Source organism: Cajanus cajan, chromosome 5, assembly GCF_000230855.2.
Source record: "Cajanus cajan strain Asha chromosome 5, NIPB_CcT2T_4, whole genome shotgun sequence".
Taxonomy (NCBI): Eukaryota; Viridiplantae; Streptophyta; class Magnoliopsida; order Fabales; family Fabaceae; genus Cajanus; species Cajanus cajan.
Window position 1 is genome coordinate 1881111 of NC_138521.1, and position 27163 is coordinate 1908273.

A 27163-nucleotide genomic window follows, 5' to 3' on the forward strand; every position below is an offset into this window, starting at 1 on the left:
AATTCCCAATTTCAAGTCTCATCAAGATCCACATACACCCAAGCTGTTTTATATCTAATAATGGTACTTGACTTTCCTAATCTAAGTGGCGACATCCATGAAATAAGTAAATTTGTTGAATAGGCATTGGTACGCAACCTTTCGTATTGACTTGGTATCGGCGTGCCATACATTATGTTGACTTGATCTTCTTTTTAGGGATCAAACGATGTGATTTGGTAAGGTCAATTCACTTAAACTACTTACATGTGTTGTTAGATATCTCTTAGTTAAAATGCGTGACAACGCATAAACATGTTGTGTTGTTGGTTAATATGATATAATTTATAAGTTTTATAATTTGTTGTTGTGTTGTCTAGTAGAAATATTGTTGAAGGTTGTATGCATTGTTGAATGTTGAGCTAAAAGTTGTGTGGCAAAGTTGTTTAATTGTAAAGTTGTATTCATGTTATGAAATTGTTTATATAGTTAGCTTATTTGCTTCTATATTATATGATGTTCTCTTTGCATACAAGTTTACTCTTATTTTTTCATGTTGTTGGACTATGATGATTATATTATTATGGGGGCAGAGCAAGATTAAACTAAAGAGCAAGTAGGATATTGTGTCATGTTGGTGATGTTGATGTTTTGGTGGAGATTGTTCTAATATAACTAGGTGTTGCTTGACTAGCAACTCTACAAAAAATATGGCATTTAGCGATCACCAATATTGGTCGCTAAATTGCTAAAATCGGTCGCTATTTACCTTAGTGACTGAATTAGCGACCGAAATTAAGTAATTACAAAAACCCTGGTCGCAAAGCTATATAGCGACGAAAATATCATAGGTTGCTAGCTCGCTATTTAACAACCAAAAATTTCAGTCGCAAAATGGTAGCAATGATTTTTGTCGCTATTGTGTATGAGACCAAATTGGTGACCGAATAATACGTCGCTAAACCGGTCGCTAAGTTTGTTTTTATTTTTAAATAAAATAAAAATGATTTTTTAGTTTAGTCTCTAAATCGATCGCTAAATATTTATTTTTCATTTTATTAAATTTTATAGACATCGCAAATTCGGTCGCTACGAACCACTCATATTTGGTCTCTCAATGATTCTATTTCACAATACTTCACTTTTCAGTATGTTTTGTCCTTAATTACACAATTTTTGGGAAACATTCCAGAAGGTCACCCATCCCTATATTACTCAAAGTCAAGCACGCTTAACTATGAAGTTCTGATGAGATAAGCTACCGAAAAGCATATGCATGTTGTTAGAATAAGTAGTACAAATTAATTCATTTAAGTCATCTTCAACTATACAATCTCATACTTATACTATCTTTGGATCCCTCATTTCGGTGTGTCTGGACCATTATAAATATATAATAATATATATAATAATTATATTACTAATAATAATAATTATATTATATTTAATTAATCTTTATTTATATATATACTTACTTTTATAATTAACAATCTACTTATTTCTATTTAAAATTAATATTATGATACAACTTAAATTATTAATTATAAATTTAAAAGTTTAAATAATAACTTATATATTTTAAAATGAGAAGGGTTATAATAATACTGGTGTAACTTTTACTAAGTATTACACCGCTCAATAACTTTATATTAAATGTGAATTTTGTAAACCCAACCGTTAGATTGAAAGTTCATATCAGTTTATATGTTTATATCAAGTTTTGTTAAAATTGAACAACAACTTGAAGGTAATCAAAGTATTCATATTTTAATATATTTTGAAATGTATATATTACGTCAATTTTATTTTATAATAATGAAGTATCAAATCATCTTAAATTCATATAAAATTTTGTATATATGACCTAAGAGTAAAAAACTTTCAATCTAACAGTTGAATTTATAAAATTCACATTTAATATAAAGTTATTGAGCAATGTAATACTTAGTAAAAGTTACACCCGTATTATTATAACCCTTCTCTTTTAAAATATTATTTTTATAAATTAAATTTTAACATTTTAAATAAATTATTAATTAACTTAATATATTTATTCATCTTAAATCTAAGATATAAAATTCAAAAAATGTATTTATCCTTGTTTTATTTTCTAATTATCAACCATTAATAAAATACTAATTTAAAATCTTATCTAGTTATATCATAATATTTTCATATCAATTTTAAAACCAGATATTAGTTATACAAAAATATCAAAGATCATATAGTAAATTATTAATAAGATTCTAGTTAAGTAATTTAAAATAATTAATTTTCAACTATATTTTTTTACAAATAATTTATTTCAAAGCTAATCAAATTTTTCTATATTAATTATTAGTAAAATTTAATAACTTTTAATTTAATAATTGGATCGATGAAATTTAACATACACCATGAGTTATTGAGGGGAGTAAATTTACTAAAAGTTACTTTGTGAGTCATTTGATTCCTCCTTCTCCTCTCTCTCTCTCTCTATATATATATATATATATATATATGTTTAAAATTTTATTAATTATTTCTTTTAATATATGATTGTTAATTTTTGTCAAAAATTCTTACATTTTCGACTAATATAAATTTGTCGAAAATATTCGATCACTAATATAACTCGCGTGTTATTTTCTTTACACAATGTTTGGAAGAAAAAAATAAAGAAAAAGAAAAGAATAGGAAAGAAAAGGAAAGGAGAGAAAAGAAGTATAAGAAAGTATAGAAACATAAAGTAGAAATAAATAAATAAAATATATTTTTATATTTAATTTTATTTAAATAAAAATAAATAGTTTTATTATATTTATTATTATAGTTATATTATTTTAATAAATAAATATAATATTCATAAACAATTTTATTTTAAAATATTTTATTTATTGTTATTATTTTTACTTTGTTATATATATATATATATAAATATAAATATATATATATATATATATATAACGTAATCATTCCTTTATTTTAAATATAATAAATAAAAATTGTATTCATTATTTATTATTATTATCATTAGTATTATTTAATTTTTTTATTTTTATTTTTATTTAATCAGCTTCCTAACACTTCTCCTCATTTTAGAGGGTAAGTTTTTTATGTGGGTTTCACAAAAATATTCATACACTTTTTTCAATTCTCTTTTATCATATATCTCTTATTCTTTAACTTCCACACACTTCTCTTCTCTTTCCAATTATTCTCCTTTATTTTCTCTTTTTAAACATATCCTTAATTAGGACTTGGCAGTTTGCCTCTTTCATATAAAAAATAATTGAAAATAAATAAATAAAAGTAAGGTATGTTCTGAAAATTGATTAAAATATAGATATAACAACTATATTAAAAAGTGAATTGTATACGTCGGAGACCAAAACAATCAACAACTTGTACAAAGTAATAATGATAGCACCTAACGATAATGTTTATTAGTTCAAGTTACAAGAAAATTTGTCTTTTATAAGTAATATGCAATTTGGATTAAAATTGGGAATGAAAAGAAAATGAAGATGTTCAAATAGAGTTATTAAAATTAGTAGAGTGGCATTTCGTATTTTTATTAAAAATAAAATAAAAATTAAAATTAAATAATAAAAGTATATTAGTTCAATTGATATATCATAAAGTCTTGTATTTAAATCTTAGGTTTGATAAAAAATTGTAATAATAAAATATTATAATGTCTATAAATTATGGAAGTTAAGGTAATTATTAAAAAGAATATCTCTTTTATATATTATTATAAATAGATTTAAATACAGTTATTATTGTAACAATTCAGTAGATCACTATATAGTATAAAACATAAACACAGACATATACAATAATTCATGCCGGTCAAACAACTAATCTATATAAGTTACAACGAGTAGTACTGTCATTTCCATCCTTTGGCTTAATCCCACTTTACTCCCATATACAACGCCAAGAAAAATACAAGGGTAACCTTAAAGACAACAAAGTAACATATAATAGTATGCAACTTAGTATATTAACAATACAATTTTTCAACACAACAACGAATATCATAACAACTTAAACAACCTTGCAACATGACAATATAGCAACACAAACCTTCCATTGTACAACGTCATATATTTTATCTAAAAGATCTCTTATAACAAGGTGAACAATGTAATTGACTTGATTATACTAAACCAACTTAACAATATGATCTTTTTAAGCATGTTAAATCACCAACAAATTTAAATATTAATCCACAACACAATATGTTTCTCAAATTTTGTCATTTAGACTAGGAAAAGTCCAATATCCCTATTAGGAATAGTACATTTTTGGAAATTTAAAAACCAAACATACTGTTAATATGTGGTTTTCTATTGGTTTTCAATTTTTTGGACTGGTTTGTAATTTTTTTTTCATTTGGGTTTATTCAATTTTGAACACCTCTAGCCTATATTGAATTAGCTTGCTGATTATCCTTCAAATATTGCACCTTTTCCAGTACTTAGTTAGGAATTTTGGCTCCCAACCTTGTACCTTACTTGATTAGTCAATTATAAAGGTAATCACTCTCAATACCCCTCAATTCTAACCAGTGATAATGCTTGGCACCACTTATCTTGAGCTCGTCGTTACTAGGTTGAAGAGTTCTAAAGGTAATCACTCTTAGCACCCTTTAACCCATGCCTGACATGACCAATTTAAAGAGTTATCCTTTAACTCACACTTGATACTACCAAGCTCACACTTGGCGTCAGTGAGACAGAGAGTCTCTGGCTTACACCACACCTGATGCTATCAAGTTGCGTTGAATGTGATAGTGATTTTTGCACTTGGCAAAATCACGATTTGACTCTAAAACCTGCAACCTCTCCTTAAAACCAGCATGCAATACACCAGACATCACATATTCATTATAAATAACTTAATTACAACTAGAATTTCAATATGCAACCCATAAAATTTGAGATCGCCAAGTTTTCCTTCTCCCCAAAAGCAACCAAAATCACAAAACAAGAAATATAAGTTCCTCAATTGATCAACACATCATCTATATGGAATCAACAACAATTCATCACATACAACATAACAATAATCATTCTACAAGCTTCTCTTACCTCAAATCATCAGGAAAGAGTTAGAGGGTAAGATGGGGTTACTCCGAGCTCCATCGTACAACACCACAAACACTATGACCCTCAATTTTCAAAGCTTTGAATCTCAACTCTGCTACATAACTACACTTCGGGGGAAGATATGGACACTTAAGAAAATTAATAGAAGAAAATAAATCTCACTGGTTCTAAAGTTCCTCTTGTGACGTAGCAAGTTGGTGTTTTAGTAGCCTAGAACGGGCTGTTCCCAATCTAGAACGGGCTGTTCCAAGCTATTAAAATGTCCAGAAAATCGTAACGGAGAACAGGCCGTTCTGGAGTGAGAACGGGCCGTTCTGGTTGGAGAACGGGCCGTTCTAGAGGGAGAACGGGCCATTCTGGAGGGGAGTACGGGCCGTTTTGGATGGAGAACGGGCCATTCTGGATGAGTTCTAGAACGGGCCGTTTTGATTTCAGAACGGGCCGTTCTGCATGTAATTTATGTACGTGTTGAGGGGGAGCAGAACGGGCCGTTCCAGATTCGGTACAGGCCGTTCTGGCCACTCCGGAATGTCTATAAATAGAGGTTGTGAGCAGTTGAGGAGGAGAGGTTTTTTTAGAGAGAAGGGCTCTGGATTGGAAAGCTGACTTTTGAAGGATTGAAGTTCCGAGTTGAGCTTCGGAAAGGGGATTCTGCTTCTTGGCTATCCTGATCCAATCTTCAGATAAGGGAAGCTAGGATTTCTTGCCGGTTGTGTGTTGTAGTGAGCTAGGACTCACGAATTGCTGAGATTTTCAAAGATTTTGAGTTGTTTTGGATGAAAACTCATTTTTCGGGGTTTTCGGGTTTTTGGTGAAATTTAGGATTTTCATTGTTTATGGTTGCATGTGGGTAAAGCTGAAATTTTTGGGTTGTTTGATGAAAATGTGATGTTTTGGGCCGACTGCATGTGTTTGGAAAGCTGATTTGGTGCAGGTTTGGAAGAGATTTTCGAAGTTTGAGGGTTGCTGCTAGGTATCACGCCGGGTGTAGTTATTCACGCCGGGTGCGTGACCACTAGAGGGCTCCATTGGGCAAGCCCGCTGGGCGCAGTGGTGTATGCGCCGGGTGAGCTTGAGGGTGTGAGCCTTCGGATGGCCCACGCCGGGCGTGGTTGGACCGCGCGGGGCGCGATATCAGTAAGTGACATTGCTTGAGAATTTCTGGTGTGGCGCTGGGCGTGACCTTGTCTCGCCGGGCGTGGAGACTCCTTGGGAGTCTTTGTCAGAGGTGGCGCCGGGTGCAATTTATATTGCACCGGGCGTGAGACTTTGGGGAAGTCTCTGCTTACCCTGCGTCGAGCGAGGGTTTGCACGCCGGGCATGTGAGACCTTCCTAGGTCTCTACCTCCTAGCACGCCAGGCGTAATGGGAATTGCGCAGGCGCGCTGAGCCCTGGTGCTCTCTAATTGTGCCACGCCGGGCGCGACCATGAGCGTGCCGGGCGCAGGCATGATATTTAATGTTAAGCTGTTATGTATAGAAATTTGCTGATAGATATGATGAGCTGAACTGTAGATGTTAAATATTGATGTGCTGACTAGTTGATAATGCTGAATTATGATGTTGAGCTGTAGTTGATGATATTGTTGTGCTGTAAGTTGTTTAGCTGTATTGGATGCTGATATTGTTGTGTTGTAAGTTGTTTAGGCTGTGCTATGAGCTGTGTTTAGATGTTAAGCTGAGCTATGTTGTATGCTGATTTAAGCTGTATTTGATGTATAATGTTGTGCTGTAAGCTGAGCTGTGTTGTATGCTGATTTAAGTTGTGTTTGATGTATAATGTTGTGCTGTAAGCTGTGCTGTGCTGTATGCTGATTTAAGTCGTATTTGATGTATAATGTTGTGCTGTAAGCTGTTTAGCCGTGTTGTAAGTTGATAGAGCTGTAAGCCGCTATTGCTATATGTTGATATTACTGTGTTGTGCTGAGTTGTATGTTGTATTAGCCACTATTGTGGTGTTGTTATAGTCGCTATGTCGGTGCTATTATTAGCCACTATTGTGGTGCTGTTATAGCCGCTATGCCGGTGCTGTTATTAGCCACTAATGTGGTGCTGTTATAGTCGTTAAGTCGGTGCTGTTATTGCTGCTATGCAGTGCTGTGCTCCGTGCTGATAGGAGCTGTTGTAGGCCGTAAGGCTGAGCTGTTGATCACTAAGACTAGAGGAGATGTTTTCGAAATTCCTCATCCCATTGTGTGGATTGAGTGGTTGTGGTGCTCTTAGAGTTCAATTTGTTGAAAACTCTCCCTGGAAAGTTGACCCTTGGAGTGGTAACTTGTTGTTCTCCTCTAAGTTCTTAGTGGTCCCGTGTGTGGGCAAGGTCGAGGCACACGTGTATAAAGCGACCACGGTATAGGGGTCAGGTCGAGCTATACCGCTTACAAGCGACCAATACTAACTTATATGTGTGACGACACATTGTGTGTTTACTGCTATTTATCGCTGTGTACTGCTGTTCTCTGTTGTTATTGCTGAATGATGTGAAAGGTGTGCTGTTATATATATTAAGCTGATGTTGTTAAGATGATTGATGTGCTGATAGCTGTAGCTATTATTCATATATTTATATATGTATGTTGTTTCTTTCACTAGCTTACCCTTTGTTGTTTCCATGTGGTTTGGACTGCGATGATCATACTATGTATGAGAGCAGGACAGGGTTAGGTTGGTGTTTGCTGATGAGAGTCTGCAGCTAGCAGATGAAGTTTTATTCTTTTGATGTATTTAGCTACTTAGTTAGCATTTGCTGGATGTATTTTGTACACTTTGATTCTAGACGGATTTGGACCTTGTATATATATATATATATATATATATATATATATATTCTAGATCCTATATGTATATACTTGTTCGTTTCTGTGTAGTATTTTGGTGTGCTGTGTTGTGTGTATTGACCAGGCGGGTCGTTACACCTCTTCCTAACTTTTCTATAATTTTCTTAAGGAAATGAATTTATGAAATTCAAATTTTAAGAAAACCTTATATATCTTTTTCTAAATTTAATTAACTTTGACCTTAACCCAAAATAACTAATCACATATCATCATTTAATAAATAAAAATAACCAAACAATTATAAAATCCATAGTATTACAATTGTTATTGCAATTCTAACTAATAAAATAAATAAGTTTACTAAATTTGATTTAAATTAATTGAAATATAATGTCACAAATGAACAACTTGTACAAAATAATAATAAGAGTATAATGATAATTGAAGTATGGTGTGACAAATTAATTCGAGTATAACGGGGGACCAAAACAAATGAACAACTTGTACAAAATAATAATGATAACACTTAGAACTAATATTTAATAGTTAAGGTGACAAGGGAATTTGTCTTTTATAAATTATAAGTAACATTTCAATTCAATTTTATTCTCTCAAATACGTCAAGAATAATTCGGTGACTATATTATTACCACTATTTCTTAATTCAGATTCATCTAATTCAGTTAAACTATTTATATATCAATACTCACGCGGGACAATTGGATATTTTTTTTTAATTTACTGAATCGAACTTGTTCCGAAAAAGTTTATAATATTTATACACTTGATTCAACTAATTAAGATACATTTCTTTGATCAAAATAATTGATAAACTTATTTTATATAATTTTTTTATGCATAAGAATCAAATTCAGTCTCAAAGATTTACAATAACTCGCATATACTGTTCAAATTCACTAAACCCTACACATGACAATTTATAATTCTACAATAACGTGACCAAAATTGTAAGTATCATGTATTTTAAAAAGAATACATTCATTCAACTAATGAAAATAAATTATTGAAGAAGAAAATGTAGTCCATGAGAAGGGCGTGAGAATGAATGGTTAAAGGCATAAAGGAATAAAGGATGGTGAACTACCTCAACAATCGGAAAGACTTTTTTGGTTTTGGGATTCATAATCATGTGTCCACCAATAACTACGGTACTGTCACGCCATTCAATTCACCACCTCAAATAGACGGCAATTAATGTTCACCCATCATTCTTTTTAGTTTTCACCTTTTGCATCCACGAGTACTTTCACAGTTTGACTAGTATTATTTTTCCATGATTTAAATACTTTTCTGTCCTCGTGAACTTTATTTCTTTATTTTTACTTATAATTAATAATATTTCGTATAGTTTCTTTTTAATACTCATAGTTCATGTCAATGATGTCATGAACTTAAACTTTTAGTTCTTATATTGGAAGTTATTCTTTTTAAGGTGAACGAATAGTGCTCTCTTGACTCTTAGTTAAATTAAATAGTTTTGTTCACAAAAAAATCAAAATTTAATACTAAATTATATGCTCAATTCGTACTATTAATCTTCTCTCATTAATTTGGGAGTAGGAATGACAAATATACCCATACCTGCGAGTAATAGTCTCGACTTTGATGGACAATACCTAATTTGACCGGGTAAGGGTATGAATACGGGTAAAACCCAATATATTAAATCGGGTACGGGTACGAGTAGGTACTTACCCGTCTCGTACCCTTACCCGTACCCGTCCCCGTTTTTATTTTTAATTTAATATCCACTTTTAATTTAATTATATTAAAAAATTAATATTTTTTATGTGTGATTATTTATTATATTATGAGATAGAAAAATAACTTAATTAGAATTATAATATAATAAAAAAATAATTTAAAAATATTATTTTTTTACAAAAATTAAAAATTAAAAAAATTGACGGATACGAGTATGGGTACGGGTATATCCGATACTCGACGGGGACGAGAATGATGATGAAAATCACATACCCAACCCAACAAATATGGGGACAGGAACGAAGATGAGTTTAATTCACGGGAACGGAAACGGTATCATGAAATCCGTACCCGACCCACCCCGTTGCCATCCCTAAAGGGGTTATATTTGACGTTATTAATGAAATTTAAACCAAATCACGCAAAAAGCTTAAACAATTTTAAATGTTAAATGATCCATATTTCTCCATTTAATTCTACTATTAACTAAACCAAAAAGATTTACACGACATTTGCTTTAATTTTGATATGATAAAATTAAAGCTCACATTAAAATTGAAAGGTATAACAATAAAATTAATTATATCAATAATTACACGGGCCTGCAAACATAAAAAGAAAGAAAAGAGAATAGACTTTAATCTGCCAATTTTCTATTGTTTTGGACGAATGGATAAGTCTTGTTGATGGTAGAATAACATATTATTTTCTGTGAATACGAACCAAGGTTGAGTATAGTGAATAGCATATTAATAAATGAAGACTTGCGTTTCCATAAGAAAAATGACCACATCTAATAAAACAGAATATTATCCATATAGAAAAACAAAAACAAAAGAAATCTGGTACACGTGGGAGAAGCACATTGGAGAAAACATGGAATCTTTTTCGTTATAACCTATGTGAGTGATCATGATAATTTTCTTTTGTTTTTTTACGGCTATCTACTAGTACTTAGTATAACGTGGGCCAATCAAAATTCAGTCATTCGAGTAATAAAAAATAATTAACAACGTTTTTCCAATGAATATTAATTATGTATATAATTGACAAATATTTGTATCAGCAAAATAGATAACAAGAGTAGCAAATAAATAAAACAAAATATAAAATAAAAATAAAAATAAACTATTTTTTTGATTTCTTTTATATTTTATAATTTTTGATACGGATTTATAGCAGAAGGAACAAGATAGAGAATCTGTCTGAAGTTTTCAAAGGGGTGGTTGGCTAACTTGACACGGAGTGACCATTGACATTTATGTACTTATGTGTAAAGTTTTTTTTTTTTAATCATAATTAATCATATTTTTTAAATTATTTTATTTTATTTTTAATTTAATAAATAAATAAATAACATAATATTAATAAAAAATATGATTAATAAAATTATTTTACACTAATAATATATAAATGATTAACTTTATATATATATATATATATATATATGTATAATGGGTGTACATTGGTCTAATATATTTAAAAAGAAAAAAAGAAAAGTGGTAATATATTTGGATAAAGTGTGGAAGCATGATCGGTTTCACTAAAAACAAGGATTAACATGGTTGGGATTTCCGAAGAAAGTGGGTGTTTTGTGGTCAACCCTGATAAATAAGGAGAGAGGAAGATGATGGGCATTTGGTTTTAGGTTTGGTTTTGTTGTGAGCGGAAGAAGATGTCGAAGGAGGAGGAGGTGTTCATAGGCGCGATCGACCAGGGTACGAGCAGCAGCAGGTTCATAATATACGACGGGACGGCAACGGCAATCGGATGCCACCACGTGGAGTTCACGCAGTTCTACCCGGAGGCTGGGTGGGTGGAGCACGATCCCATGGAGATCGTTGAGAGCGTCAAGGTCTGCGTCGCCAAGGCCGTCGACAAGGCCACCGCCGATGGCTTCAACGTCGATAAGGGTCTCAAGGCCATCGGTCTCACCAATCAGAGGGAGACCACTCTCCTTTGGAGTAAATCCACTGGCCTCCCTCTCTACAACGCTATTGTTTGGATGGACGCTCGCACTTCCACCATTTGCAGGTCTTTTCTCTTTTCTCTTTTCTCTCTTCTCTCTAATTCTTGTATGGATCCCTTTCTGTCTTATTTATTTATGTCACCTGTCCAATGCTATCTATGGAATCCTTTTCAAACAGGAGACTGGAAAAGGAGTTATCCGGCGGCAGAAACCATTTTGTGGAGAGGTGTGGCTTGCCTATTAGCACATACTTTAGTGCTGTGAAGCTGCTGTGGTTGATGGAAAATGTGGATGCTGTGAAGGAGGCAATAAAGAAGAATGATGCGCTGTTTGGAACTATTGACACTTGGTTGATATGGAATCTAACTGGTGGGGTGAAAGGGGGATTGCATGTCACTGATGTTTCCAATGCATCCCGGACAATGCTCATGAATCTAAAAACCCTTGATTGGGACGCGTCTATCTTAGAAACCCTTAAAATTCCTGCTCAAATTTTGCCTAAAATTGTTAGCAATGCTGAAGTTATAGGAGAGATTGGGTCTGGATGGCCAGTTGCTGGGGTGCCTCTTGCTGGATGTTTAGGGGATCAACATGCAGCCATGTTGGGACAAGCATGCCGTAGAGGGCAGGCTAAAAGCACTTATGGCACAGGTGCTTTCATACTGCTAAATACTGGGGAAGAGATAATTAAATCAACGCATGGTCTTTTATCCACTGTAGCCTTTAAGCTTGGCCCAGAAGCTCCAACCAATTATGCATTGGAAGGGTCAGTTGCTATTGCTGGAGCCGCAGTGCAGTGGCTCAGAGACAGCCTTGGCATCATTTCCAGTGCTCCAGAGATAGAGGAGCTGGCATTACAGGTTGAAAACACTGGTGGGATTTACTTTGTTCCCGCTTTCAATGGATTGTATGCTCCATGGTGGCGTGAAGATGCTCGTGGGGTTTGCATTGGAATAACAAGGTTTACAAGCAAGGCGCACATTGCTCGAGCCGTGCTTGAGAGCATTTGTTTCCAAGTGAAAGATGTCTTGGATTCAATGCATAAAGATTCAGGAAATGTTGAATCCAAAACAGAGGAGTTTTTGCTTAGAGTGGATGGTGGGGCAACTGTTAACAACCTGTTGATGCAGATTCAGGTTTGGACTAACTGCATATTATTTTCTATATGAATCTCTTTCTTTCATCTAATTTTTAAAATTTTGTTAGTTGTCAGGTTACTTTTGCACTAACAATAACGTTATGTGATTCCTGGTTTGTAGTGCTTCTCTAAAGTGTTCGTGTTACTTTTTACATAACTGATAAATTTTTGTTAATAATGTTCTACAGGCAGATTTGTTGGGAAATCCAGTGATTAGACCTACTGACATAGAGACAACGGCACTTGGAGCAGCCTATGCTGCAGGATTAGCTATTGGGATTTGGAATGAAGATAATGTTTTCGATACTAAGGTGAAGATGAAGAATGCTAATGTTTTCCGCCCCCAAATTGCTGAGGAAGTGAGGAAAAAGAAAGTGGAGGGTTGGTGCAAAGCTATTAGTAGAACTTTTGACTTGGCTGATCTTGCTATTTGATCTTGATGATCTTTTCCCGCATTTTTTTAATGTCCTTTACTTCTGAGTGCAACATCTTATATATAGTCTTATTAGTCACTAAAATGAAGGGAATAATTGTATAAACTATCAAGTATCAAATAAATTTGGCGTTTTGTTTTTATTTTGTTCCTTCTTTTCCTTGTATTTGGAGAAGGAAAAAAAACATTGCATAAAATGGAAGAATTACATGAGTGGAAGTTTCTTATTAATCTTTTTGGTATTGATCGCTGAGAATTATAATTCTGTATACTATCAGTACTCAAGGGTGGACGGGCTTGCAATGACAGACAATGATACATTCTCAAAAACTTGTACTTTAACATAAAAGCTCACCATTTACGTACACCTGTGATATAACCAGTTTTGAGTAATGTTATTGAGTGATTTTTGAGAACTGTTGATTTCATGTGTGAAAATTGAAAACCCAAAATTTTTTGTAACATACAATTAAGAGTATCCAGAGTGTCAGACAAGGGTATGACTACTGTTTTGAAGTGTTATTTCTTGGTTTCCATGTTGCATTGGTATTATGGCTTGATTTTCCCATAAAACCAACAAACAAACTATATTTGTTACTAAAACATTTAAATTGATTAGTATGTCAGAATTATACCGTTTAAAAGCTCCCTACATAGGTGTATGGATATCATAGTTGTATGCGGAAGACTATTACTAGTGCCAACAAGGCCATGACACAAGATGTACAAAAGGTCCAATAGATTAACACAATTTCTATAGCAGTATCATCATCATATTTATATTTGACAAGATTAGTTCAGTGTCTGTTCTCTGGCCATTCTCAAGTGTCCATCGAAGTTCAGGATTGCCTCTATAGCTGCTCTGCTATCATCAAATATTGCAAACTGTCCCTTAATAGATGTCAAACCAGATAGACGATTCCTACGATCCGTAGTATATATTTGATCTATAGAATATCAAATATTTCCGCTCATGTTACGTGAAACGTCTAAGAACTCCACATTCACCAACTCAGAAAGACTTGCGGGAATGGAACCAATGAAGTAGTTTCTTGAGAAATTCAAAGCATGAATCCAACTTAGATCTCCTATTTGTTCTGGGATCTCCCTGGGAAGCTGGTTGCATGACAAGTCTAATCTAGACATGTAATCAATAATGTTTTCTTCATAAGAAAATGATATGCTTTTAGTGGTAAACACCACTACTTCCCGCCTTCCTGATTCAGATGTAATGTAAGAAAACCCTAAAAAAATATATATATTTTGGGACCATGGTATTTATATTTGTACAAAGCATTTATGGTTGAAAGCAATAACGGATCCAGAAAATTTGTTAAGTGAATGCAATCAAATATTTTATAATATTTTTATTAAAAAATATAATAATCAAATATTTTATATACACGTAAATTTTAATCAAGTTTATTTTATTTAACATTCTTTATCCAAAAATATTTATGAAACAATAAATAAGAGTACTATCAACAATAAATGTGATAAAAATATTTAAAAAATATAGTGTATATTTTATGTAAAAATATAAACATCAAATATATTTAACTCACTTCCTTATTCAATGTAAAATTGGCCTTTTATATGGAGAAGAAAAAATCTCGCAACGTAGGAATGGAGGGGATTGATCCAAAACATTAGTTTATTAAGGATTTGGGTTCTCGAGCATATGCAATGTCCATTCTATTTTAAGTCACAAAAACCAGTATTGGACCTTGGCCCTGTTAACCTGTTTATGTACCAAAAAACAGAAAATAAAGTGAACGATTCTGTTTTAGCCATCTTTCTAAAATAAAATAAAATGAATTTCATTTTTTTTATAAACTAAAACTAGTTTTTTTTTATAAAAATTTTCTTTTACTTTTCTAAAAGTTGAAATACACAATTTTTAATTTTAATTTATAAAAAAAATTATTTATCCTTTTTATTACTTTTTTTTTTCTTCTATAAATACTTGCAGAGAAGTCTATTGCATTAAATCCATGTCTTCTTATTTTCATTTTATATTATATTTATTTTGACAAAATAATTTACAGATTTATGAAAGCATTTTTGTTAAGGCATTTAATTTTTTTTTTCAAAAATAAGGTCCTATTTATTTATGTTTTGAGCCCATTAAGACTTCTAAAGCCCATATAGGTAAATACACTGATTTAATACAATCAAATATAATTTTTTTTATTCGTCCCTGGAATATTCACTGCCGATAGTTACGTTGGAGACACCTCAAAGGGTGGGATAGCTGACCTCAAGATTTAACGCGGCTGCATACACAAGGTAGGATTCAAATCCCTGACCTTGTTTAAGCTAGATCAACTCCGCTGAACCAGACGCTTGGGTTATCAAATATAATTATTTAACCATGCAGGTGTGAAACATGATATCATGAATGCAATTTGTTAATATTATTGCAAATTAAGAGATTCGTCTCAAAGGCATCTTCTGGCATCTTCTACCAATTACCAAAAGAAAAGGCATCTTCTATGCACCATCAGATTACAGATGAGTCTTATGAATAAGTTTATCATGACAAAAGTAAATGCCACTCTCTAATTCTTTCATTTCTTTAAACTCTTGCAAATACTCATAATTTCTCGTTAAGCTGGTGCTGAACAATTTAAATTTGAAAACAGTTGATTTTGTGAAAGAGTTTTTTGTTTGCCTTTTAAGAAATGGTTAAGCTCATAAAAAAAATATTAGAGTATTTTTTCTTGCAATTTTTTGCTTTTCTTAATTAAAAACAATCGAATAGTCCTTATAATTTTTTAAGTGAAAATATGGCATTTTTTTTAATGTTTCCTATTATTACTCTATCGAGATACCAACAAAATTCTAAATACAATAACATTAATTTATTTATTTAATAAATGATTAAACAATAACTTAATCCCACTGTACCATCAAACATGTAGACCAACTGTTTCGATGTTATTCTAATTTAACAAGTGATTGAGTTTGAATTTTAGATATATAATTATGTTAAATATTTAAATAGATTTTTTTTAATAAATAGTGATTATATTTGATTAAACATGATTGTTTCTAATAAAATATATTATATATATATTCTCACTATAAAAACACGTATTGCAGAATAAGTAAATAAAATTACGAGACCTTATCAAATTGGGTTGTCATGTTATATTTATATAGTAAGCTCTAATTTTTGTTGAATCTTATATGCAGCAACACTTTGTTTTTTTTTTTTTTTTCTTTTTTTTTTCTCCATTTTCTCTCACCAGAAGCATATTATATAGGTTTGGGTTATTCTTCACGGCTTCACCTGAAAAACTTTAGAAAGGGAGTGCCAAAAAGATGCTTTACAGTTTAAATGTTTAATTATCAAGCTTACGCAACTCAAATTAAAAAAACAAACCAAAACATTCGTGTCACCTTATCCTTAAATTTTAATCCTTCATTCGTTCAAATTCCACTGAAATCCAAACGCCCATGATTCTATGCTTTGTCCTATGCACCCACCACTTGTACCCAAAGCAAGACCCATCACCCCAAAACATGTGACAAAAAATAATAATAATAATAATAACAAGTATATGAATGTGGTTCATCAAATTGGCTATAATTACTTATATTTGTTCACATCATGAAATCATTTTATTATTCCTATCTAGTGGGTTGTTTGGCAAGAATGTAATTAATAATGCATTAAATTGAATGAGGGTGTCTTAGTTAGTTAACACACCACTCCACATTTGCCTAGTTTCTTAGTCTCCTTTGGCAATCATAGTGTCGTTCACACATGGCTCTTATGATTGAATGTTCCCTTGGCATCATTTACATACTCTCAATGGAATTGAAAACGATGGTTTTCTATAAGTGCCCCATTTGACTACCAAAAGAAGAGTGCTGTTAATTTTGTCAATTTCGTGAACATTTCGGGTATTATTTTGGCTTATGAGTCATAAATACTTTGTTTGCATTATTTAAGCAACGGCAAAATAATGTTTCTCAAAGTGGGCCATCGATCGGAAATTCGAACAAGAAGATCAAATCATATTAAGGTTGTGAATTGTACACGACAACACGTGATCGGTGTTTAATTAAGCATCAAATATATATGCGCATAACTGCTGATAAGGTAAGTTGATTCATATGCAGTTTTCAGACAAATACAGGACAGCTTATTCTCAATTATTATTTGTTTGCTTTGCTTAATTTGCGTTACTAAATTTAATGAAGAATATATTTTTCCATGTCCTTTCATGATTTTGGAGTAAAACACTGAAGTCTAAACTCTTAATTTATTTATATCTTTTACGTTCAAAAATTATGTAAAGAGTGACAAGATTCTCTAGTTAAGTTTTTAATGTAGTTCCATATTCAATGTATATATAAAAAAATATTGCATTCATAAATTAATAAATACATATCAAGAATGTTGGAACATCCTTAGAGTAAAAGGTCCTTTATATATCCGTATATTATGAAGAACAAAATTAGCAATATAGAATAAATTAATCACCTATACATTGTTAGTGAAATTTTTTTTACACTGATAACCAATTATATCTTTTAATTGTGTCATGTCATTGTTAAAAGTAAATATATTTACCGTAACATGACACAATTAAAAGATCTCATTAATTACGAGTATAAATATGATGGATTTGAGTTATTCTTTGAACTGTTGAAATTTATTAATATTTTATATTGTTTGATTTTTTTAAAAGTAATTATGTATTAATAATAAAATTATTTTATTTAATACTTTGTATAACATAATATTATATTGTTTAATTTATAATATAAATGTAAAACATACCTTAATTTGTTTTTCTTTATACTTTTAAAGTTAACTATATACAATTTTAATGTTGATAAAATATGTTAACACGCCATGTTGATAGAGTCCTGCCCATGTGTTTTAAATCTTGGTCGAATCTAATTCAAATTCAAATAAATAATCTGGCCAAGTAGATAGAAAGATAACCCAACCCTATTCATCTCCATTGAATAATATACACAATTTTTTAAAAATTAATTATAATTTTGTTGTGGTTGTTGTAAAATAAAATAAAAAATCATTTATTTTTTCCTTTAATTGGCTCTTTTTCCTATTATTATTATTGCCATAATGGGGTATGAGAAAATTGTACATTGTACACACTCCGATCGAATTAAACGTACTTTGAATATTACTGTATAAAAAAAATGCACAGGGTTTTCCCCGGTGGAAGTGAATCTGTAATTTATAGTGCAGTAGACATTAAAGATGATAGTGTGTAGTTATTGTACAGTTATGTTATGCATATATAAATGATTTATTGATGCATAGTTATGGTGAGAAAGTTAATGATAGAAGCAGCTAGAAATGGAAGGTGAAAAACGAAAGAGTCCTGTAAAGGCAAGAAAAAGCAAAGGTGTGAAAAAGGATGGTAAGTCAGAAAAATGAAATCCTGGAGCAAAGAAAAGCAATCCAAGAGTAAAGCAAAGAAACTGCGACGAACCATACGAAATCAAATTAAGGAAGCCTTGAGTTTTGAGTTGAGACAACTTTTGTCTCCAATGTCAAAGTGCAATTCTTCACGCAAACTAATGAAACCAAAGAAAACATACAAACAAAGAAAGTGAAAGCAGCTAAATTTTTTATGATATGATATATTATGCGCACAATATCATGGTATATAATAATAAACAAAAAAAAAGGTATGGAAGAATAGTAAAAAGATAAATAAAAGAAAGAAAGAAAGAAAGAGAGAATCACAAGACACATCAGGTTTTCTGATCAGACTCTGACCATAACTCAGACTCTGCAAATAGTTTTCCTTTCCTTTCTCTCATTGCATTCTTTCTTCTTTCAATGCTCCGCTGACCCCGCATGACTCATCATTCAATGCCAGCTTACCCTCATTCATTGCCCCCTTTTTCAAATTCAATCCTTTACCCACATGGTAAAACACACAGTAAAATTTAATTATAAAATAAATCAAATCAATATTATCTTCTTCCTAGTAATACAAAATTTTTAAGATTAAATATCTCAAATTTTAAGTAAATTATTTTTAGCCTTTTAAATTTAAAATTAATTTTTAAAATTTTTTTAAATTTATATATTTAAATTTTGTTAAAAATATATTAAATATTATCACATAAAATTCATTTTTTTAGTATTTTTATTAATAAAAATATTACATCAAATTTAATTAATATTACATAACTATCTTAATTTGACACTTTTATATATATTATTGGTGATTTAAAGGGTTAAAATAAGATTTTGGAACTAAAAAAAGTAGTTTTACATTTAAGTAATTAAAAATAAATTTACCTTAAATTTGAGGAAGTAGAAACATATTTAAATAAAACTAATTTTTTTTAAATTAAGTTGTTCAATTTAAATTTTATGAAATAATGATTTTTTTAATCTCTGGTGAAGATCGTAAGTGTACACAAAGTATATATTTATCTCTCAACATAATATATTTCACATTTAAAGTTAAGATTTCAAATCCTAAATATCTTAATTAAGAGATACAAGTTCTTACTATTTGTATCAATCAATATTGATTTTTTGAAGTGATGATACATGTAAAACTTATAAAATATAGATTTTTTGTCCATATTTTTTCATCATTAACAATATATCATGAAATAATAGAAAAATATAAATATAAAAATAATGTTATATAAATCATTGTATAGTTTTTTTTCTCAACATATAATGTATAATATGATAATTTAAATAAGAAAAAGAAGGGTATTTAATGTTATTATTGCACTAGTATGAGTGTAGCAACCAATGATGGGTAGGCCGGCTTGCATGTGCTTTAAAGCTTAAACCATGTCTGAATGAATTAATGAGTAATTGAAATGAAAGTTGGGGTGCAAAGGTTTGAGCTTCACGTGATTTTTGCGGCAAACTTGAATAATACTCGCATTGAAAAGCTAGCTAGGTAGCTTAAGTTGATGATAATGAATTTTCACTTGCAAGGATAAAAGAAAGATGGAAAGTTGCAGTCATGAGAAAAAGCCCCCTGGTTATTAAGTTATTATGGAGTAGTGGGGAAAGGTTTTTTCCATTAGAAAGAGCACAGTGGGAGTGGCAGTGGGTGTGTGGAAGTAGTAGATTATTAAAGCGCGTGTAATTAGATAAAGTTAGAGTTAGTAATGTAGTATTTTTATATTTGTTGAAAAGAAAGGGTGGGTTTGTGTTTGTGTATAAAAGGGGACATTTACATTCCTCTTTTCCCGCTTCCTAAACCAGAACAAGAAGACATGGCTGCTACTTCCAACACCACCTACGGAGCCGACCCGACAACGCCCAACACCACCTTCGTCCAAGCCGACCCTTCCAACTTCCGCGCAGTCGTCCAGAAGCTGACGGGCGCCTCCGACCACCCCTCCGCCCAGAAGCTCCCCCTGACCCTCCCCTCCCGCATGGCCCACTCCCAGAGGGCCGACCAGGTGGGCCCCAAAAAGCCCAACTTCAAGCTCCAGGAGAGGCGCGGGAAGAAGCTGGAGCTGAGCGTGGGCGTGGCGGAGAGAATGATGATGGTGATGGCCTCGCCTGTTTCCCCACTGGAGATGTTGGCGCGTGGGAGTGGGAGTGGGAGCCCACGCACCCCCCACGAGGAGGAAGAGGAGAGAGCCATAGCCGAGAAAGGGTTCTACTTGCACCCTTCTCCTCTCTCCACTCCCAGATCCCCTCAGCTTCTCCCTCTTTTCCCTCTCCATTCTCCCACTCACACCAACAACAACCATTCTTGACCACCTTCTTCCTTATCATTTTTTTTTTTTTTTTATTTCTCTTCTCTTTCCAAATACAATCTATCCTTGTACTCTACTACTCTTTCTACCTTAACACTCCTGTGCGCTACTCCACCTTTTTATTTAACTAATTACGCCTCCTTTCTTTCTTTTTCTTATCACTTCATTTTCATCCCCATATATACTTACACTACACAATCATTACCAATCTCCATTTCACAATCATTGCGCCACCAACTTCTATTTCCTCTCTTACCTAACAATACAAACCATAGTGCCGCTTCTTAATTTAATGCCCAACATCTCCTTACAATTAAATCAATGCTACCAAATGGAACATTGAAAAAATCACCCCTTAGGCAAATTAAGAATTTGGATATATATTTAGATTTTTCTTATAATTCAGAATTAAGAATTAAAATTAACTTTTACATAATTAACTAAATATTTTAGTTTATAGAAAATTTATTATATTTTTTTCTTCTTATTTTCTTATAATTGTGAGTACTTTTGAAGAATTTTTTTTTTTAACAAAATTCACTTATAATGTGAAAAATTAGTTTATAGTTCTATCACCAAAATTTATAAATCATTGTCCTAAAAATTAATGTTCATTGTGAATTATAACGACCTAACAGATCACTATATTTTACATTTCAGTAATTTAAGTAGTAGAAAACATAAATCAATTTATTTACAGTTTACATGCAAATAACCTCTAGATATTCAAACAACAATATGTATATGTATAAAGTTCAACTAAAAACATAAATGTAAATCCTTAAATGGGATTATAACTATAAACTATACATATATATATATATATATATACAAAAAATTGGACCGAAAACATAAATTTAGGGTTGTCAATCAAGTAACTACTATTATAAACCAATCACATCAGAGTAGTCTAAACAAAATCGTCATCATCAACATGACCCTCAAAAACTCATTTGTCCTCCAACTTATTCCTACCCTATTCTCATATAGATATGATCAATTAGAGTCTAACAATAAGTAAATGTAAGAGTAAACTTGAATTCAAAAGAAATCACACATTATAGAAGCAATAAACTAATTATACAACGACTATAACAATACTATCAACATTTAGCATATGTGTACAACTTTACAATAAGGTGACTTCTCAACTTACAACACAATTCAACGTCAACTCAACAACTAAACAATCTCACTACATAGCAACATAGATATCCTAATATAACAACAATATCAACTTTGAATACAAACCAACTTAACAACATATGAGCACAACAACATGTTGTGTTGTCACACACTTCAACTAAGAGATCTTTTTAACACAGGTGAGTAGTCTAAGTAATTTGATCATACCGAATCACTAGTATGACCTGTCACAACCAAGTTAAGTAAATATAACTTCAGACTACTCAAACATTGGTTTAACAACTTAAATTAATTTCTCAAGTTTCAATACTTAAACTAAGTCTTATATGAAATTAGCCCAACGACTACTTTCCAAATATTATGCATCTTTCCAAAGAATTTTATCAGTAAACATATATATGTAAAAATAATAGTTTGTTTTGGTGTACACATTTTTTAAACAATTTTATTTTTGAATTTTAAATAATATTAAAAATTAACTATATTTAGAAACATAAGACTAAAACTCTAGACTTTAAAATTTAAAGATCAAACTCAAGGACACCGATTATTATAAATGATTTAAGGTATACGTATTTAAGTATTATGAGTCTTTCAAAATATTTTGTTCAAATCTATCATTGTTTACGTTATTGTAAGTGTTACTAGTCTGAAAGATTTTTACATATAATAAAGATTAAAAATTAAAATGAAGATAAATTATATATATATATATATATATATATATATATATATATATATTTATTAAATTGAGACATTTAAAACACATTTAACCTTTTATTTATTTGTTAAACAAGAATATATTTTAGAATTCGAGCAGACAAGAAATGAGAGACACTGGTAATCGTGGAGCCTCATTCATGTATGATCATTTTCTGCAGCAGGATCATGTCGGTTTTCCTCCTGTTAGTCTCTGTATTTGTACTTTTTTGTTGCAAAAAAGTATTTCAATGTACATTTTAAAAAATAATTTTAAATTGTCACATCTCAAATAATAGGATTAACTATCATTTTTAATGTTTATAAGAATAAGTTATCCATAAATAAAGTTTAATTATTTTTTATTCCTTTTACTTCATGAACTTTACGTTTTGGTTTTTATAATTGAAAATATTTTATTTTAGTTGTAATAGATAAAAATTTTGTTTGTTTTAGCCTGTATAAATAATTGCTTAAATTTTACCTTTAAACTTTATAAAACAAATTATAAAGACCAGAAAGAAAGAAAATTCTATAGAAATTAAAATAAAATATTTTAATTATAAAAATTAAAATGATAAACATTATGAATCTATAAAAATTAAAAAGGTTATAAAACCTAAAAATAATAAGAAATAACCTTTTAAATAATCAAAATACTCGCTTATGAATAAAAATAAAATAAAATAAATGACTATACAAATTAGACCCTCACTCGAGTGATTTTATGCATTTAATTATTAAGAATACAAATATTAAGATTCAGTTATAGTACAGTTTAAAAGTATTTATGAATTTTTTTATTAGAAATAAAAAATATATATTTTAAAAATATTTAAAATATTTTTTTATTAATTATCTTTTATTTTAATTAATTAAATAAAAAATATATAACTAAATAAATAATATTTTAAAATAAAATAAATAACTAATAATATAAATAATTATTAGAAATTTCATGCGAATAAGAAGTTTTCATATTCGAATAAGAAATTTTGAAATAAACATAATTGAATGAAAAATTGATTTAATCAAATGAAATAAACCTAATTGAATAACATGCGTTCGATTGCAAGCGACCTGTATTCAAATATAATACAATTACGGGTGACGTGTCAATACGAATTCAACCGTTTACTATTTATTTTTCCACAAATTTGCGAAAAAAATTAAAACTAGTGACTCCCACACCTTTTTATTTCTTCACGGACGAATTTCATCAAAATCAAACAAAGTGTCATTTTTATTTTTCAACTATTTCATTGCTTTTCTTTTAACTTCTTTGCTATTTGAATGATAACAAACACAAAGTGAGTGTTCATACAAAGTGAAAATAGTTTTCTTTTTATTGAATGTGAAACTTATAAATCCAAATCATACAATTATATTTTGATAGTTAATATTGAAAAAAAAATTAATAATCATATAAAGTTAAAAATACATTTGGATTCATTTTTAATTTTTACCATTCAAATGTGATATAATAATATGTATTTATTGATGTAATGTTTCATACAATAACTAAATGTTCTTAGTGAAATAATTATGACGTGAGAGTGTCTCTATCTCTATTTTTTTTATACTCATTATCTCTCTCTTTGTTTATTTATACTAGAGAAGCCGAGACACATCGTATCTTTAATAATTATACATAAATTAAATATTATAAAGTTATGTGTAGTTATTTAAAAATGATATAAGATTTTTTTTATACATCTTAGAGATATAATAATCCACTAAAAAGAGATTAAAAGATGTTACACACCCCTATATCTATTTTATAATAGATATAAATAAAGAATATATATATATATATATATATATATATATATATATATATATATATATATATATATATATATATGAAAGTGCTATCTTTGCTTTGCTTCCACAAAATTTTTAATTATCGAAAATTTCTGCTAGCATTATTCTGGGAAAGTAAAGCATAAGTTCTGATATTTTGCATTTTGTATATATGCTAACACGATTTGGACGTGTTGAACTGATTAATTATAAGATAACTTAGAGAAATAAACTTTTCTCTTCACTTGGATTGTGATATAGTATCGAACTCTAACAGAGAAAATAATCCTTGAACCTATTCTGTTCGGTAACATTTCATAATTTAGGATCCTGCATGTTGGTGATCAAATTATTAACTGAAGAATCTCATAGATGCATGCATTTAACCCTATTGCTATCAAGTTCTTTCATCATAGTTTTATGAATTTTATTTGTAGTCGTGCATTTCCTTCAAAGTAATTTCATTAAGATTTGACTTCTTTAAAATGAGTAAATACATATAAAATAAGTAAATGTTAATTTGAGTTAAGCCATCTAATCCTGCAACTAAATGTTTAACTAATACTTTTTTTTTTTTTTTTTGCAACAGTATGTGAGAATTAGTTAACAGTAGGTTTATTTTCTCCATCCTTTTCAAATTAAGTTATATAATATGAGGATGGAATTTCATTTTCCCAATCAGATGCTCAAAGCAGAGAATAGACACGAGCAAGTTTTGCTTAATTTAATTAGTGCAGCTAATTATCTAAGATGGTGAATTAAAAAATGTTCATTGAAACCACAAAGCATGTGATTTATATAATACATATAGTACTTTATTAAAATGGTGATAACGAAATCATGTTCCACTCAGATTCTGTGCAAATATTGTACACGTTGATTCATAATAATTTGGTGGCTGTTAGTGATTGAACAATTAATCAAGCGCATCTCCAAGAATCCAACGAAAGAAAAAGTACATCACATTAACATCAAATCTAATATAAAATATTTCGAAGTTAATCACTCCAATAACTTTGGCCCTTTTTGATCCTCTCTTCCTCCCACTATCCAAACGTCATAAACTGATATGATGCACCATGATGACCATAATGATTGCTATGTGTTTTCACCTCCAAGCTATTCTGCTATGGTGTGGTTAATGGTTATAACCCACTCAGATAGATGTGATGTGCCTCAACTTTATTCGACAAATTATTTAAATATCTTCACAATTTAAGTATATCTCCACGGATAAACACGCAAATTAACTTATCTAGTACAAAAGTTATTTTATTTTAAATACATAATTATGTTAAATAGTTATGTATATATATATAAAATTTTACTTGGATTTTATTTTTCTTAAAAGAAAGAAGAAGGTATTACTCCTGTCTAATCCAGAAAGAGGAAATGATGAAATCAATGGTATTGCATGATTCTCCCTTTCTCCCTTGCAAATAACATCGTAACTTCATACGTGACATGACTGATTTGGTTAACTATCATAATCTTTAAAATGGGGTTATGTTGATTTGGTGCATGATTTGCTTCTCACACTGAGTCCATTAAAAAGACCCCATACCCTCGACCAAGTTCTCAAAGCTAAACTTCATTTCTTTCGAGTTGTGGATAATATTCAACAAACATGCTCTGTATTTGGACTCTTAAACTTGAGACAATGACTAAATGTTGCTATTACTTCTTGAGTCACGCTCAACCTTAACTTAAGTCATAAAAATATTCATAACCGCGAAATTTATTAGCCAGTTGTTGAGAAATGCATAAATTGTTTGATCCTGGAGGTAAAACCAAAGCTCAATCAGTTATGTTCAATTATAAATGTGAAATGAAACTATATATATATATATATATATATTTATTTATTTATTATTTTTTTTTTATCATTAGAAATTATATGATAACACATGGAGAGAATTCGAACTTAAGCCTTGTAAATACTATTCCAATCCCTACTAGGCTAATACTAGACCGAACCTATGGGTTCACAATAATACTAAAATGAAGTTACCAATTTACTTTTAATTGATTCCCCCTCTCCCCCTCCCCAAGTATAAGAACAAAACTTATTTATTTATTTATTTTGCCATGATTCAGTCTTTCCATATTTTATACGAAGCTAAATTAGAATCTGGTTTTCATCACTTTTAATTCAATTAAGTATTATATAAGCTTTTAGATTTCAAAATTAGTTTTTTTTAGTATACGAGTATATACAACTAGCTTATTTGTTAATTTTTCAAAACACGGCTTATAATTTGAGTAATAACTGTGACATCCTGTTTGTTTTTACATTCAATCAATTTTTCACACTGTGCAATATCAATGCAAAAATAATGATTGAGATTTATTTGGATACACATCTCAATTATGATAATGATTCAAAATCAATTATATTTAAAAAAAACAAATGAGCACTATGTTCTCTATAAACAAAAGATATTTTTTGTTTAATTGTACTTTTTATCTCTTTATATACTTGTATTATGTGCAATTTTAATTTCCTAACTTTTTTAAATTAACTCCTTATTTTTTAAAATAAAACATTTTTTATGGACTTCATCCATCTTATCAGAATATCATTTTCTACTAAATATCTTATAAATTAAATTGTTTCAAACATTTTTTTTACTCAATATACTAACTAAAACATCAAAA

At 30.3% G+C, this 27163-nt stretch overlaps 2 protein-coding genes across 2 annotated transcripts; both read left to right on the forward strand.

Annotated features, from left to right (window-relative positions):
• Positions 1–11104: 11104 nt before the first annotated feature.
• On the forward strand, positions 11105–13260 carry NHO1 (Actin-like ATPase superfamily protein). The gene is made up of 3 exons (XM_020382610.3): positions 11105–11611; positions 11725–12682; positions 12873–13260. Exons 1-3 carry the CDS (start codon positions 11253–11255, stop codon positions 13116–13118), a joined length of 1563 nt encoding a protein of 520 aa, XP_020238199.1. The 5' UTR covers positions 11105–11252; the 3' UTR covers positions 13119–13260.
• A 7105-nt stretch (positions 13261–20365) lies between these two features.
• LOC109817387 (VQ motif-containing protein) lies at positions 20366–20857 on the forward strand. Its single transcript, XM_020382622.3, has one exon. It carries the CDS (start codon positions 20366–20368, stop codon positions 20855–20857), a length of 492 nt encoding a protein of 163 aa, XP_020238211.1.
• Positions 20858–27163: the final 6306 nt, after the last annotated feature.

Coding starts and splice junctions, on each gene's coding strand:
- NHO1 (XM_020382610.3), top strand. CDS start 11,253: ATGTCGAAGGAGGAGGAGGTGTTCATAGGCGCGATCGACCAGGGTACG. Junction 11,612..11,724: donor CGCACTTCCACCATTTGCAG/GTCTTTTCTCTT, acceptor CTTTTCAAACAG/GAGACTGGAAAAGGAGTTAT. Junction 12,683..12,872: donor ACCTGTTGATGCAGATTCAG/GTTTGGACTAAC, acceptor AATGTTCTACAG/GCAGATTTGTTGGGAAATCC.
- LOC109817387 (XM_020382622.3), top strand. CDS start 20,366: ATGGCTGCTACTTCCAACACCACCTACGGAGCCGACCCGACAACGCCC.